This window comes from Nicotiana tabacum, chromosome 8 (genome assembly GCF_000715075.1).
Source record: "Nicotiana tabacum cultivar K326 chromosome 8, ASM71507v2, whole genome shotgun sequence".
NCBI lineage: Eukaryota > Viridiplantae > Streptophyta > Magnoliopsida > Solanales > Solanaceae > Nicotiana > Nicotiana tabacum.
The window spans coordinates 31,636,969-31,653,973 of record NC_134087.1 but is presented as its reverse complement, the minus strand read 5'-3'; the positions used below and the strand labels follow the sequence as shown (position 1 = coordinate 31,653,973).

The 17,005-nt window shown below is 32.7% G+C and overlaps 1 protein-coding gene and 1 long non-coding RNA gene across 2 annotated transcripts; both read right to left on the bottom strand.

The window, feature by feature from the left end:
• Positions 1-5,133: 5,133 nt before the first annotated feature.
• LOC142163027 (uncharacterized) lies at positions 5,134-8,072 on the bottom strand. The gene is made up of 7 exons (XM_075220275.1): positions 7,950-8,072; positions 7,448-7,719; positions 7,064-7,208; positions 6,719-6,892; positions 6,077-6,655; positions 5,920-6,034; positions 5,134-5,714 (listed from the first exon to the last, which is right to left on the bottom strand). The coding sequence occupies exons 1-7, from the start codon at positions 8,070-8,072 to the stop codon at positions 5,134-5,136; spliced, it is 1,989 nt and encodes a 662-aa protein (XP_075076376.1).
• A 4,605-nt stretch (positions 8,073-12,677) lies between these two features.
• Positions 12,678-14,000, bottom strand: LOC142163552 (uncharacterized). The gene is made up of 2 exons (XR_012694499.1): positions 13,777-14,000; positions 12,678-13,105 (listed from the first exon to the last, which is right to left on the bottom strand). It is a non-coding gene; the product is annotated as an uncharacterized LOC142163552 (long non-coding RNA).
• Positions 14,001-17,005: the final 3,005 nt, after the last annotated feature.

The following is a 17,005-nucleotide window of genomic DNA, read 5'->3' as shown; positions in this document are numbered from 1 at the left end:
GGTTTCACCGGGATCGCTAACTCGTTTTTTGGCTCCATTTTGTTTTACCGCTTTATTTTTTTTCTCTTGTTTGCTTTTCCATTGATTGCCGCCGAATTATAATTTCACATTACTTCAAAATTCAAGTTTGCTATCTTTTGTTACAATATAAGTACTCCAATTTTATAATTTTCTAGTTTTAACGTACGTGTCATCCCGTGTAGATCATTAAAGTAATACGTTAAAATAGTGAATTTCATCATGCGAAATTTCATATGTGCTTAAATTTGATAATTGAAGACACATTTAAAAAAAATACGATGTGATTGATCAAAATTTGTATTATAGTGTAATTGTTGGCAGACTCCATTACGATTTACGATAATATTACCATCAAATGTAAATTGGTATTGAGAGATATACTTTTCCTGGCTTTATGAAACCCTCGGTGGCGTGAACAATACTAAAATTAAGATTTGAACAATTTTATAGGAAAAAATCTGTCAAATTTCTTCTTCTTCTTTTTTGGTAATAATGTGAAATTACCATTAACATCAACAAACAATTACACTTATAGAGCACCTAATTTTCTGAACTCAGAATATTAGGCCTCCAACAAACAGAAAAAATCTAATTACAAGTAATCTATCTAATAAAATTCCTATATTCCTGTGCTTTCTTTGACTGTTGAAGTAAATCTATCATTTCTATCACTTCTCTCTTGATTTGTATAACTGCCTCTTCAGTATTTATATTCCTTCCTTGAAATTTTTTTGTATTTCTTGCTATCCATGTATAGTATACCATCGCTAAGTGCACTGTAGCAATCACTTCTTTTTTGAATTGTTTCCAATGTTTCCTTTTGATATGCTCCAACATTTGCTTCACCCCTGTATACTATACTTCATGCTCTGTCCATATGTTCAACTCCTGCCTTACTGCTGTTATTGTTACACTTCCTTTAGTTCCTCATTGATTTTTGCTATGTAATTCCGCTGCTTTCTTCGCCATTAGTGCTCTCTGAGACGGGATCCGTGCTCTTTTACCCATGGTAGGCACAAGTTAGTTAACATGCACCGAGAGAGAGAATCACCATTTTAGAGAGTAATTTCCTACACAATGTTAATCTGTCAAATTTCTATTTTGGAGTTTTGTACTCTTATAATAATAAATATTTAGGATAAAAAAGAATACGTATTCTGAAATGTCTTGTTTCTAATGCGAACTTGAAAATGTGGAACAAAACTTGAAAGCTTTTAAAGGAGGTTTACTACTTGCCTGACGTCACCGTACTAGGAAATAATAAAATTATTTGCTAACTAAAAAGCTAATATAAGAAAAATAAAGTTGTTTAAAATAATGACGTTCTTTAATTAAGAGGTCAAATAACGAGTACAAGGAAATAATAAGTTTATAAAAGAATAAATATTTTTTTTTCTATAAATTTTTATTGTTTTTAATTTATATGGCATTCGTTGTGAGACAAGATGTGATTGCTAAAAGATACACCATATGTACCAGTTGTCGCAATAGCGCACAGATAAACAAATCAGCAGGTAAAAATTATTTGATGGCTCTTCATCTCGAGAAATAGGCTCTCCCTCTCGAGAAGTATTGCTTATCAAAATTAAATTGAGCACCAAAGAACTGTTAAATCCCATGATAAACCATAGGAGACGCTTCATGCTAGGTAGTTAGAAACTTGAAATATAAACACAAATCAACAATATTGAAAGAGATATTAATGAGCAATATACCTCATAGGCTATTTTTTTAGGGTCAATGTCATCCAAAGTCTAGAAATTAATCTCTCTCTCTATATATAAATGAGGGCCAAAGAGTGCTGACATGACGCATCTCTTTGGCCAGCATTCATACTTTTCTTTTTTTTTTTTGAATTTTTAGCCTTTTTACAATTTTTTCCATTTATATGTGCTCTTTTAACAATAAAGAAAACGGATGCAACCGATTACGAAATGGCGCCACAATCGTAACGCTCCGACATATAATGATTAATTAATACAAGACAGAGATTAATCATACCATTAAGCCATATACATTCTCATCTCCTTTACTCTATTTTCTCTATATTTGTTTCAATTCACCACCACTTTTCATATTTAAGAAGTTCATGCTTATGCTCCGCTATCACATTTAGTTGAAACACAAATCAACGAATTCCTTTTTCTTCGACATGTGTTCTTTTTTCAAAGAACTGTTTTGTATCATTTCCTTACTTTACACGTAAAATATCTTCGCCTATGACTAATTGACTATGTAGTTTATCTTTGCTTCTTGTGTATTTTGTTATTGTTGTCTTTTTTTTCTTTTTCGCTTATTTCCTTAACTTTTTTCCTTTTTTATTTTTGTTGAAAAAATTTATTACTCCATATTTTCTATTGCAGGACAAGATATTCAAAGTCACCAAATCACTTGGAATTATTGTGTTCACTGGAAGATTAAATACTCATTGTCAATCATCACGATGGCTATCTTCCGGCCTCATTTATCTTGGGTGTTTTATCTTATTTTTGGAAAAATTTACTGTCATATGGATTAGCTGCCACTAACTTCTTTTTTTATTTGTGGGTTTCAATATGTGGAATAAAGTGATGACTTTTTTTAAATATGGAATGTTAGAAAATGAGATGTCAATAAATACAGCGTGAACAAGATTAGTAAGGCAATTTCAAAAAAGGGAAAAAACTAATTGATGAAAGAAAAGATAAAATGCAGGGAATAAAGAATTGCATCCAAAACGTATGGCTGTCTTTTTGTAATTTCAGGTTTTGCTGAATAAGTGGTGGGTGAGGAAATAAACAGAAGAGAACGAGGAAGAAGATAAAAAGGGAGAATAAAGAAGACTTTTCTTATTTACTTTGTGAATATAATGGTGGAATCAAATAAATTTGAAAAGTTTATATATAAAATTAAATTCAATATATTCAAAAGAATTAGTCACATTTTTAGTAAATTAATTTATTTTAGGTCATGATGTTGAATCATAAACCTTTCGGACTATCAACTCTCGTATTTAAAAGCCCCTATATTTATTCTTTGTTTATCTTAGCAAAATAAATACTTTTATATTTTTGTGGGGGCGCGGTTTTTGTGACATTTAAAATCGGAGAAAGTTATAGTAGTGAAAATCTTAAACTTTTTATGATAATAAACCGAAGATAGTTGACAACTCATCATATCTAAGCAGCGTTCCAATATGGTATGAATGTGGAGGAGAAAAACGGAAGAATGTGGGCAGAAGCTTTTATAATTGTAATAAACACAATAAATATTTGGCCGAAGTTATGAAGATGAAGAGTTGCATGGTTATGAAGGCGGGCTATATATAATAGCTTGTGGTTGTTGAGACATCACATGTTACATCCATGGAATTCCTCCAGACCCAACAACAATATAATATTTCACTAGGGAAAGGAGAGAAAACAAGCATAGGGAGCACAAAGATTTCATGGACGTGCTGTTTGACAATGAGTATAAATATGATTATCAGATTGACAACTTATTTGTGGCTGTTATCTTCTCATATTCTTTTACTGTATAATTATCTTTATTTTCATGTTTCTTAGTCATTAATTTTTTGTCATGAAGATGATTGTTATTTAGCCAAGAGATCAACTGTTGCATTAACACAAGTTCAACATTACTGTCAAGATTTTTTTTTTTTTTTTTTTGCTTTACATATCTTTGATTAGATATGCTCAACATAAAACTTCCGTTATGTAATTCTAATTTCATACAAATATTTGTTGTTGAATTACTCCATTGAGTTTGGATTAGTGAGACGTACAATTGCCGTGGTATAGTTATTTAAACTATGTGAATATCTTTCTCCTATTTTTTTTGTTGAGTTAACAAATATAATTTTAGGTGTTTGAGACGGAAAGAAGCATTCCAAGGAACTAACACGAGCTGATTTGTTTGGAGTTTCTCCTTGATCTTTAAGTAAGCAAATTTATCCTGATAATAACTTAATAATCCTAGAATTAAAGCTTTTCAATGTAATATAGCACAAGTGTATTTTTCGTTTTCGCAGGAGCGGAACACCCACCTGATATTGTAGTGTGAGCCTTGAAAGTACTCGAAGTTAGGCAATCAATATGAATTCCTTTAAATGGATCCCTCTTTCTTAATGACTCTTCTTAGGAGGATGAGTCGATGTCGGTCGATGATGTGAAAACACTTCCTGATGTCGAATTCCAAAAACCAGCGAGAGGTTCCCCACTCGATATTTAAGGTAGGCGCAAATAAAATATAACAAGTTACAAGCGAACAAAGCGGCAACATAGTTAAGATTAGTAATTTTAACAAGCCACAAGAGCCTCATAGTGAAGAGAAAATTTGAACGATGAAGAAAGCGGATGAGTTGGCACAGAAAGATAGCTAGGAAGGCACGAGAGGAAGCAGAGTTACAATTTATGCAGAGGAAAGTAATGTGACCTTTCTAATAATAGTGGAAAGGAAATACGAGTACGTAACAGTAATGGACATTTGTTTTGTTTTGTTTTCTTTCTATTTGTAGTTTCCGTACTTTTAAATTTTATTCTGTTTTTTCTTTTCTTTTCATATTTCTTTTTTAAAAAATAGATAAAACTAGAATTTAAAAGGTTTTACTATCTAATGAACAAAAAAGTTAAGTACTTATATATACATGTAGTTAATATACTATGATTTAATTAAGAGAATCATGCACACATCCATCACGTATGATTAATATATATTTGAGATTTCAGCAATATATAAAATTATTTTTATATTCATATGCTTGATAAATATTATTGTGACTGAAAATATAAAAATATTATTTTAAATTTGTTGATATTTCATATAACCACGCGAAGCGCGGATAGTTTGACTAGTTACATCATAAAAGGAAGAATTAGCATGTTCCAAAGTAATAACATATAGATGAATTCGTCCATCAATTGACTAAGGTGATGTAAAATCTCTATGAGATATTCAAAAATTCTGATTCACTCTTTTTTTTGGTAAATAAATTTTTTTTACCAATCGAAATATGTACACAAGAAAAAAGAAATAAACTGCATGTTGGACATGATGCCCCAACATCAGGATCTACAAAGCCAACCATATCATCTCACAACTACACCATGGCTAACTACTACAACCACAAAGTTAAGGATAGAAATTTAATTGATCAAGCTTCCTAGCTAATCTTGTATGCATTGTTCCTCTACAACATATCTCTTGGATAATCTGTTTCATAATATGCTTCGGATCTGACTGCATACTTTGGAAAACTCGTTGGTTTTTTTCTTTCCAAATGTAGTACACACTCGCTGCAAGTGTCATTCTGTATATCTCTGCCTCGACTCTTCTTCCTCTTGCATAAACTTCAGCCCACTTTAGTTCCTCTTGCCAATCCATTACCATTCTGCTTATCCCTTGCCAAGCTAGGACCTTTTTCCAGATATAGGAAGACATATCACATTGAAAAAACAAGTGTGAAATACTTTCGTTTCTAGTATTACAGAGTGGACAAGCCAGTGGAACCTCCATTCCCCATTGTATTAGTTTATCTCTAGTAAGCAATTTTTCATGTGCCACAAGTCCTAATATGAATATCCATTTGGAAGCTCCTAAGTTATTACACACTAACTTCCTCCATGAAACCTTAGTAAAAACACCTCTCATTTTAGTGTACAACTTCCTAATAGAGAAGTTTGACAGTGATTGAAACTCATTACCATTTATTCCTGCTAGTTCAACATAGGTTTTGGCTTTTAAGATTTTTTGCACTACCTAGGATGCTTGTTTTGGTGCAACCTCCCATACTTGTCTTTCCTTTATATAATAGTTATGTACCCACGACCCATAGGTTATCCTTCTTGCTACATAAATTCCATAATAGTTTGCATATGACAGCTTTGTTCCAGCTGCAAATATTAAGGATATTCATACCTCCTGCTACCTGAGGATAGCAAACTCTATCCCATGCAAGCAAAGCCCTCTTTGATAGTTCAACTCCTCTGGTCCATAAGAATTTTCTACATGTTGCTTCAATTAGCTTAACTACCTTTGCAGGTAATACAAATATTTGTGACCAAAATACTTAGACCGAAATGAGAACATTCTTTATCAGCTGGACTCTTCCTGCATAAGAGAGGAATTTCGCTGTCCAACTTTGAATTCTTCCCATCATCTTTTCCAGCAAAGGTTGGCATTGAAGCACTGAGAGCCCCTTGGTGCTCAGGGGAATACCAAGATATCTTATTAGTAACTCTCCTTTAGTGAACCCAGTTAACTCCATGATTTGCTGTTGAACTGTTGCATCTACACCTCCAAAATAAATGGAGCTTTTGTCTCTATTAGCACTTAGTCCAGAAGTTGTTGAGAACTCCTGGAAACAATCAAATAGCATTTGAATAGACTTCACATTGCCCCTGCAAAATAGTAGTAAGTCATCAGCAAATCCCAGTTGTATAACGTTCATCTTCTCACACTTTGGATGATAATTAAAGTCAGGTTCATTCCCCAGACTCTTTAGTACTCTACTGAAATATTCCATCACTAGAACAAATAGAAATGGGGACATTGGGTCCCCCTGCCTTAACCCTTTCTTTGCGTTAAAAGGCTCTGTTGGTTGCCCATTGATAAGAATAGAGTAGGATATAGTTTTCAAGCATTCCATGATCCACTAAATAAATTGAGTAGGAAAGTTCAGTCCAAGCAAAACTTATTCTATGAATATCTACTCTACAGAGTCATATGCCTTTTGCATGTCCACTTTCAGCATACATCTTGGAGATATACCCTTCCTACCATATCCTTTCACCAGTTCATGGCTAAGGATTATGTTATCATTGATTAGTCTCCCAGGAACAAAAGCTGACTGACTTCTGTCCACCAAAGTATCCATCACCTCTTGCATTCTCTTTGTAAGAATTTTCGACACAATCTTATATATTACCGAACAACATGAGATTGGCCTGTATTGCTTTATTGAAGAAGGGTTCTTGACTTTTGGTATTAAAGTAACAGAAGTACAATTAACTGGTTTGTACATAACTCCAGTCTAAAAAAAATTAAGTATAGCATCTACTACCTCATTACCAATCACAGTCCAAGCTTTTTTGAAAAAATATGCATTGAAACCATCCACTCCTGGTGCTTTCATATCATTAATATCCTTAACAGCCATGTAAACTTCCTCTCTTGTGATAGGATTAATCAGTTGGAGTTGTTGGCTTCTATTCAGTTTAGGACCATTTGAAAAAACTGAGAGTTTTATTGCAGGTAATTGGGGTGTTGCTGTGCCAAGAAGCTATAAAATTTCAGGACCTCCTCATTGATATCATCTTCTGCTTGTAACATTACTCCATCTACTGTTACTAATATTTTGATCTGATTAATAGCACTTCTGTTTTTCATACAAGCACAAAAATAGGCACTATTAGAGTCCCTAAGCTTTAACCATTTCACCCTTCACTTCTGCTGAGCTATTATCTTGTCAATTTTCACCCATTTCTCTAAATCCATCTTTAGTGATTTTTCCTTATCAAACAAAGCAGGGTCATGCCCAGGAAGTCTCATTTGTTCTTGAGCCTCTTGTAAGTTGCTTCTGATGGTACTGATCCTCATATCTGTTGCATTATACTTTTCCTTATTAAGACGTTTCATTTTAGTCTTTACATTCTTTAGCTTTTGCCATATGCTTTTCAGAAAAACCTCGCTCATTGGTTCCCTCCAACCTTTTGCTACCTTATCCAGAAATTCTTGATGTTCAGTTAAATGGTTCAAAAATTTAAAAAGTCTGGCTCTTCTTCCTCGATGATTATCAAAGATAATACTTAAGGGAGAGTGGTCTGAGAACCCAGGATCAAGTACTTTCACTTCTAGATGAGGTAGTCTTATCATCCAATCCCCATTTACCACTGCTCTATCAATTTTGCCGTTTATGTGGTTGTTGGTCCATGTGTATTTCTTCCCACCGTCTTCAGTTCAGTTAATTCCGTTTCAAATAAAAAATCAGTAAAATCTATAGTTTCCTGTTCTTGAATCTCTGCACCATTTAGTCTGTCATCCATATGAATTACTGCATTATAATCACCCATTAAAAGCCACAGTCCTTATTGTAAATTTTCTAGTTCTTTCAGATCTATCCACAAATTTCTTCTGCCACCCACACTGTGCAGTCCATAGATTGCAGTGAAGTAGAAGTCAATAGTCTGATATTTAACTTGTCCATGGATATATTGATTAATCTATAAAACTATGATCCCATAGAATCCAGATCCTCCATCTATCTGAATTATAATTGGCATGCCAACTCCAACTAGGAACTATCTTCTTTATTATTTTCTCTGCATTCTGCTCCATCACTCTATGCTCTACTATAACTATTATTTTTACTCTATTACTATGTATAAACACTTTAATATCCTTTTGTTTGTACAACTTATTCAAGTCCCTGACATTCCAAGTGATCAAACTCATTTAGAAATAGGAGGTGGTGCAAGACTCTTCACTCCTCCACTCTGACTACTTTGTCCTCTATCCTTTGTGTTTCCAGGATCATTCTGCATAGGACACCCTTTTTTCGTTAATGTACTAAATCCATTAGTAACCTTAAGCAGCTCTTGCCCAATATTTGGACTTTGACCATGCTTTGTTGCATTCTTGCCCATTGCCATCTGCCAATTATTTTCTTGCTCTATTGTCTTCACTGTAGGCAATACTTCTTTATCTTTTTGTGTCACCTTTGTTGGATTGTCAACAACCCTTTGAGGTACAATCTGATTGTTAGCTTTAGCATGCCACACTTGTATCTGTTTCTTAGGTTTCTCCCTCTTCTTGTGTGTGTGCATTTTCTGAATGGTTTCATTAGGACATACATGTCCAATTTGTAAACATTTATTGCAGTAATCAGGCTGCCAATCGTACCAAATTTCCTGATCAAAGACTTCCCCACTTGGATCCTTCACTTTGATAGATTGAGGGAGAGGCTTGGTCACATCCATCTCAACCAGAACTCTAGCGAAAGAAATTCTCTCTATCTTAGAAGTACACTAGTCAGCATATATAGGATTTCCCAATACACTACTGATTCGACTAAGCGACTTCATGCACCAACAGTTTAGAGGTAAGTTTGGGAACTGGATTCACAATGGTATTGTACTCAAAATTTCATCATTAAAATCAAAATTAGCCTCCCAAGCCTTGATTATTATTGGTCTGTTGTTGAAAGTGTGTGGTCTAGAAAAAATTACCTCATTCCTATCTTCCATTGTGTTGAATTTGATAACAAAGTAGCCCTCGTTGTGGTAGTAGATCTTAGGTTTTGCCACAAAATTCCATTGAGCTTTGATGAATCTTTCTAAAGCTCCTATAGTAGGAGAGTCTCCTACCACATAAAGGATCACTGATGTCTTCCACTTCTCTGTCTCCTTATCCACATCTTCATTCCTCAATTGTACAATCTTTTCACCATCCTCAATAAGAGGAGCTATATATTTTAAATTCATACCCCTAGCAGCCAACCTATTGCTGGCAAATAGATTTGCCCACTTCTGCTCCTTTTCCTCTGTAGTTTGCATCACCAGTTTTCGATTAACACCTGTATTCTCATTCAATTGACGGGCCTCCTGTTCCTTCTCATTGCTCTTCCTTAGATTCATAGAACTAGTAGTTGTAGAATTAGGGACTGAAATTTGCTTATCCAAACTCTGCATATCGCCCTCCATCCGGTCCACCCCCTGACTCTTCACATTTGTCTCACATTTGTCTTCCCAACATTCATTGATGTATTGTTCTTAGTATTTGTCGCTAAACCTGCTTCTCCAAACAAAGATTGGTGCTAATCGGTGGTGTCTTCATCGCATCTGGGCTCGAAATTTTCATATTAGGAACCCTAGTTTCCTCGGGCTCAACTTCGTCAATTTCCTCTGATATAGGCCTTCGATTGATCTTCTTCGTTTTCCAATCTGATAGATGAATTTTGTTTACTGCTTTCCCTTGGCCATTTCCGGCAGGAAGCGCACGTTAGAAGCACTCTATCGTGCGCCTTGATTCACTCTGTTAACAAGGAATCAGATTGTATACCAAATATTAGTGTTCGAGGATTTCAGATTTTTAGAAGCAGTCGGCGGATAAAAAGAATTTCAAGAGTAAAGGAGATCTATGCATATCGTGGTATTAACGCAACATTAGTTAAAGGTTTTCTTAATTAAAAAAAAAAAAAGAAGATGCAATCCAAAAGTAGAACAAAGAATGTTTCTTCCAAAATTCAAAGGTTTAATAGTCATAACAGCTTGAAGGGTAGAAATTTGATTTTCAATGAAGGGATATTTAAGAATTTACACCCACTACGACTCCTATTCTGCTAAATGATACAATTCGATAAATATACTACAAAAAAAAAAAGATTTATTTATCTTAACACTCTCAAATTGATTAAAGACGATTCACCACAGCCATGAAACAAAAACTAAACATAAAATACCATAGTGGGATATAAAATATATAAAATTAAAATCTAAAAATGATATATCCGCCAAAACCATACCAGATATACCAACATGTAGCATAAATCCTAGAAACAGTAAAACAAAAACTAAGTAACCAAATTATTAACTAAAGCTTCAAATATCACATGATATCAAGCCAAAAACCAAACCAGTACAATGTCAATAAAGCAAAACGGTAGAGAAAACAATAGAGTTGTAGCTAGACACAGTTTAGGTTAGTTGTTAATTAAGGTGCTTTTATACATGTGCTTTTCTAATTTAAGTAGGATTTTATTTATTTGTTTCCTTGATTACGAAAGGAATGTTTTCCGATTTCATAGGAACGAATTTTTAATAGATGTGCTTTTAATAATTATACAAGGAAATAATTAAGTTTTCAAAGATTAATTATATAACTTTGAATGCACTCTTCAATTAATCTCTCATAATGGCACTGATTTTTCCTATTTAGTGCAATCGTCAATTCTACATCTCTTAGCATTTTCATAAACAAAAAGATTTAATAAGAATTTTCTAAATATTAGGACTTGTTATATAGTTCAAATAAGGAAAGAAAGTTTTAGTTGATTTCAACTTACTATATATTAGAAAAATAATCAAATGACTATTTTGTCTGTGTGAACTATATTTCTAAGAAGGTAAAAAAGACGAACAATATTTCGCTAAGGACCTTCATACTTTTAATATAGTATTAGTCATTATGTACGTGTGTTGCACGTAAAATGTTTAGTCAAAACTCTTATGTGAAAGAACAACTAACTAAATTTATCAATAAATTATTTTCAAGATGAAATGATCATTATAGAGTAATTGACGTGATAAAAATACGACAATCATTTTGAATCTAGAAATTAATGGTATTACATAAACAGAACACTTGAATTCAAAATGATATCGTCTTAACTTACAAAGATGATAAATTTACTTAAGTCTCATCTGCATTATTAGAACCACTTTATTGTCATGTAAAAGAAAGATATTCATAGAAACTTGCCCCTATATTTTTTCCTTTAAATTAGATTTTATATATTAAAAATTATTATTTAATGATTTTTATTAATTAATATTTTAAAATTAACTCAATTATTTGAATTATGTAGTAACTCATAATATTTAGGAACATAAAGTAGTTATAAAAGATATCTAACTTAATTTAGTTTTAACTTTATATGAACTAATATAAATTAAGATTTTAAAGGGTTGTAAGATTTTTTTACTTAACTTAAAATGTTATAAATGTTTTTAGAGCTTAATACTAAATTTTTCCTTTATATTTGTAAAAATTTAAGATCCCTAAATTAATTTTAAGAAAATCCCTTCTCCAAATAGAACTCAAAATTCTCACGTTCCAGATTGTCGTACTGGATGGAAATTATGCATATAGACTCTTCCTTTTTCAATTACAATACATCGTGAGGAAGAATCTTGTACTAGAAACGATTTGGTTGAACTTCTTCGACAAGTTTCTCTCGTATATATTTATCTAAAACTTATTTGAATTCCATAAAAGAGTTCAATTTTGTCAATGGAACAATAGCTCAGACCTCAACTGCGCTTCAATGGTGATGAGGGTTTGACCTCTACGCCATGAGAGAGAGAGTGAAGCTCCCGCACTACAACATACTGCATCTGTAGCTACGAAATACATTGTAGCGAAATATGAAAAATTTCGTGGCTAAACACTTTAGCCACAATATTTTTTTCCGTAGCAAAATATAGCGTAGCTAAAAGTTAGCTACAAACTTTACATGATCCGTGGCTAAGGACTAATACTTATTGCCACAAATCTTTTTTATATTGTAGCTGTGATGGTAACAAAATCTTGCCACAAAAAATATACTTGTAGCAAGTGGTTTTATTCTCTTGCCACGACAAATAAAATTTGTGGCTTTCTTCGTATTGTAGCCACAAGATTTTGTATTGTCGCAAGAGATATAATTTGTTTGCTACACAAGCTCAACTTTTGTGGCTAAATTTATAATTTACTCTCGTGGCAATAGTACTTGTGTTTAGCTATGAATTCCATAATTCCATAATTTGCCACGATCAGCTTTAGCTACAAGAATTTATATGTTGTAGCTAACAATCCATATTTTAGCATCAAATATATAAATTTTTAGGAAAATATTTTTTCTATTATTTTTAATAAATGATATACATTAGTAAGAATACATAATTAAAGGTTCAACAATATCATTCAAGATAAATTAAAATATTGATATACTCAAAATGTAACGGTATTCTTTTACAAGAGAAAGAATAATTTCATACAGATCCACAGTAAATAACTCTTTTACAACACGAATAATAAAGTTAAAAAAAAAAGGTAGCTAAAGTGAGACTGAATAGTGATGGTAACCTTTAGCGGCCAGTGAAGAAGTGAAAACCCAAAAGTGCTCCAATGTTTTTCTAATACCAGGTTTTGATGGCGAGTTAAGAGACATTAGTGGATTGTATTTGTACCAAATGCGTGAAAGAAATTGTTGTTCTTGTGGATATCAAGAAGACGGGCGCAGTAAATAAGATCTTATAGCACTCCATCGATTATCTCACCCGGTGACACCACCTCCTGATCCAGCAAGACGGCAATGTTACCCTCTTGATCTTGCAGGACTACCAACCTATATATACAAAAATGACATCCACACCATAAGGTTAGTACATTAACTAGTTGGGACTTGTCAATCACGTTTGAACATAACAACATTTCCTTTGGCAGGGTGAGATTTTGCTAGAAACAAAAATCCGCTTCTTTAAAACCTTAAGATTATTAATGCAATGTATATACCAAAAGACTGCAAACCGTTCAAAACATAAGCCTTATTTAGCTCTTCTTAGTTTGAAGTGCAACACTATAAGAAAATACTATCAATATCAAAAGTTGCATTTCTTCTTTGTATCTAATAACTAGGCATTTCCAACTCTAAGTCTTGTAAATCCTTATGTTTGTAACTGCCAAAAAATTATATTCTCATATTTCTCGACTCAAGGAAAAAGCACAAGCTAAACCAATTCAACATCACACTTGTTTCATAGCAACAAATAGTCCTAGAGTACTCTAAATAAAATATCAGAAGTCTTACAGATTTTAACAAGAATTTTGTAAACACTTCATCCTTCACTATGTAGTATATCCAATTGAATTTGTTTTGAGAAAGAGTGAATTATTATACATACCTCATGGTTATTAAATTTGTTTGTTTTTACATTGATGCCCATAACACAATTGCCTAAAAAGACAAAAAAAAAATCTTGTTAATTAAAACCGTAAAATATAGAGATACGAGCTTACCTCTTCTGCTCAAGAATAGAAAAGCTATGGGGTTCTCTCTCACTCTTCTTCTTTGTCGTTCTCGCATTTTTTAGTCTACCCATGGTTGAAGAAAGAATTGGAAAAGTGGGGAAGGAGATGTAGGGGTGGGATTGGCGGCGGAAAAGAATAGAATGTAGTTTAGGTTTTGGTGCTTTTGCTCTAGGCCAATTGCAATTAGTGTTCTTCGATCCTTTACTTCGCCATGGGCAGAGCACTCATAAAACGCCCCTGGGCTTATATGTGGGGCTTAGTTCCGTGAGACTTACGCCTTGATCATCTGGGCTTATGCCCTGGACACGCCCAACGCCCAGCGCATTGGGCTCGCCTAATAAAATGTTATGCAATTGCATGTAACTAACCTAGTAAATCCTTACATTTTCTTAATAAATCGTTGACTATTCAAAGTTACTTTTTTCTTAATAATAAATTATTAAGTTGAGAGTATTTTATGTCATAATTAAAATAAATATTATTTTATGTTATCTACTAAGACTGCTATGATAGTAGATTTTAAATAAATCTTTCATTTAAAAGTATTTATTTATTAACTTTTATTATGTCTTTATTATATTAGTCCATAACTTTTTTTATAATTATTTTCCTAAATATTATTTTTTCATGTTTATGAGATACAATACTTATTAATTTAATAGCTCAGTATTAGCTAGTAAATATTTACAAATAATTAGTTATCATGATATAGTATGGTGAATTATGTGCCACTTTATTAACTTGTTGAAACTTAAAAATAAATTATGCTAGAGAATCATATTTAAATTGTGAATTATATTTTTATATAAATTCTCTTTCAACTAAAAAGCATATTAAATAAAACGGGTATTTTAAAAAAAATCAAATCATGATATCGAAATTGTTCCAAGATTCATTACTCCTTAAGAGATACATATAATATTTCACATTGAATACATTACTTTTGATGTTTGAGTTGTAACGACATTGCAGCTAATTTGCATATTATGGTGTATGTCATACCTTTTGTATTATTCTGTCACGACCCAATTAAGGATCGAGACCGGCGCTTAGGAACAAGTGCTCCCAAGTAAGCCTCATCGGTATTTTATAGAAAATCGGACAGAGTTTCCCCGATTTTAAGATTATCCAAACAAATTTTTCCTGTCTCAAATCAGCAACCAAACACCCTAATAGCAATTCAAACAATCGACAACTTATTAATTAACCAAAATAGTCTTCACCATTACTAATCAACCCACTAACAATCAGAAATACTAATTTATCTCCGACTTTGATAATAAAGAACGATACTCGACATAAGACTAATAGCAAAATAATACTCATGATACTAAAAGAATGACTATGGAGCGACTCTAAGAATTCAAAGAAAAGACCATAACAATTGATAAAAATCTCTGCCCACGCGAACAAGTGCGAGACTCACCAAGAATTCTCAACCTGTGCGCTCTAATTAACGAAATCCTCGTCTGCGTCAATTGTTGTCTCTGTAAAAAAAATAGCGGGGAATAAGTCGCTAGCTCAGTGAGTAAGAACACTTAACCACAACCGTTTTTATTGGGGACAAGTCAGAAAACATGCTAGTATATCAAACAGAAAATAACATAAAAATGCCCTTTCAGAAACAATAAATAAATTTCAGTCTCGTCATGCTTTTCTTGTAGTATAATACAATTAACAGTTCGGTAATAAGCTCGGTAACCACTGTCTAATATCAATATTCACATTTGGGAGGTTTCAATGAACGGATCATGTAATCGGTATAACTGTGGACTTCTTCACAAGAAGTCAAATATAACAGTAGTCCCTATTCGAGGGAAATCGGTAACGGTATGCTAGTTCTACCTTCCCACTAGCGAGAGCTATAACGGTAATTTGTAATTATAAGGTGCACCAGGTCTAACGAACCCACCGTTAGCTACGGGATCCTTCAATATCTACTCTCATTTATACTTGTCTCTGCAATCCATATATACTCATAGAAAATATTTTAAAACAATATAGGGCATTTCAGTTCTTATCAAATCATATAATTTCTTTTCGATAACAGTAAATTCAGGTAACGGTAAAACAGATCTAGTGACAACGAAAATATTTAAAACAACGATAATATTCTCAAATAACTATTTTGGTATCATGTCGAGTAAAAGACTTGTCCCACATGCAACTTAAAATAATCGGTAACATATTCATGTTAAAAATCATGCAAGTTATGAAAACACAAATTGCGGTAAGATTACAACTCACAGTACTCGTGCCGAAATACCAAATGCTTCACCTCGAGCAATTCGTACAAATTCCTCCAATCAATCTATAATAACACAATACCAATCTCATGTTAATTTCCTTGTTTAGGCTAGTTCATAGCTAATTTAGAATACCCGACCCTCGAGGTTTCATATTTGACTCTTAATTCACCGAATTATATTTACCCACCTATGAGTAATTACTAATCTATCAACTCCAACATATTCATATATTTTATTAATCCAATTTCATAAAGTTCTATTGATTCTTTAGGAAGAAAATTCTCAAGTGTGAATGAACTAGTGTAATTTCTATTTCTCTGTAGAATCTCCCAATCACAAGAATCGAAATTAAAATCTACCAGAAAGAGAAGCTCAAGCAATACCCGTAAGACACAATTCGTGCTTAAGATTCCTCAACAGATTGCCAAAGATTAACAAAAATTTATACATATCTTTCCTTGTTTCACTGACTTTTGTCAATCTCCTTATTTAACTCTAATCATTAAAATATATTCTCAAATTTGTGGAATAAGTACCTGAAGATATAAATAAATAATGGATGGAAGTGGCTTTTTTTGCGGTACCAAGCTTTTTCCCAACTCACCTTCTATATTTGTTTTTGATTTTTTGGTTTAATTCTGACCCGTCCCTTGTTTTGTTTGCTTCTGTTTAGTTTTACGCAGCAGAACTGATTTTTGTTGCAAGAGAAAGGGACTTCGGCCCTTTCTTCCTTTTTCGTTTCGTTTAGCTAGTGTAGGGCTTGCCCTATTTAATCTTATTTGTAATTTTTTTCAGTAAATTACATAATTACTCTCTTTCTTTTAATGAGTATTATATATTCATAGTTGAATTATAATTTATAAGTATTTTAAACGAATTATTTGTTATAATTTTGCGATTTTAATGTAATTTTTAGAATTATTTTTATTTTATACTATATTAAAATTCTTGAAATTAGTAAAATTTAA

Bases quoted from the DNA above. Each gene is read 5' to 3' on its own strand.
- LOC142163027 (XM_075220275.1), bottom strand. From the start codon at position 8,072: ATGGGTGATTATAATGCAGTAATTCATATGGATGACAGACTAAATGGT. The intron at 6,656-6,718 runs GTAGAGTAGATA...CAATTTATTTAG, and splicing joins TGCAAAAGGCATATGACTCT to TGGATCATGGAATGCTTGAA. The intron at 6,035-6,076 runs GTCTAAGTATTT...TTACCTGCAAAG, and splicing joins TAAAGAATGTTCTCATTTCG to GTAGTTAAGCTAATTGAAGC.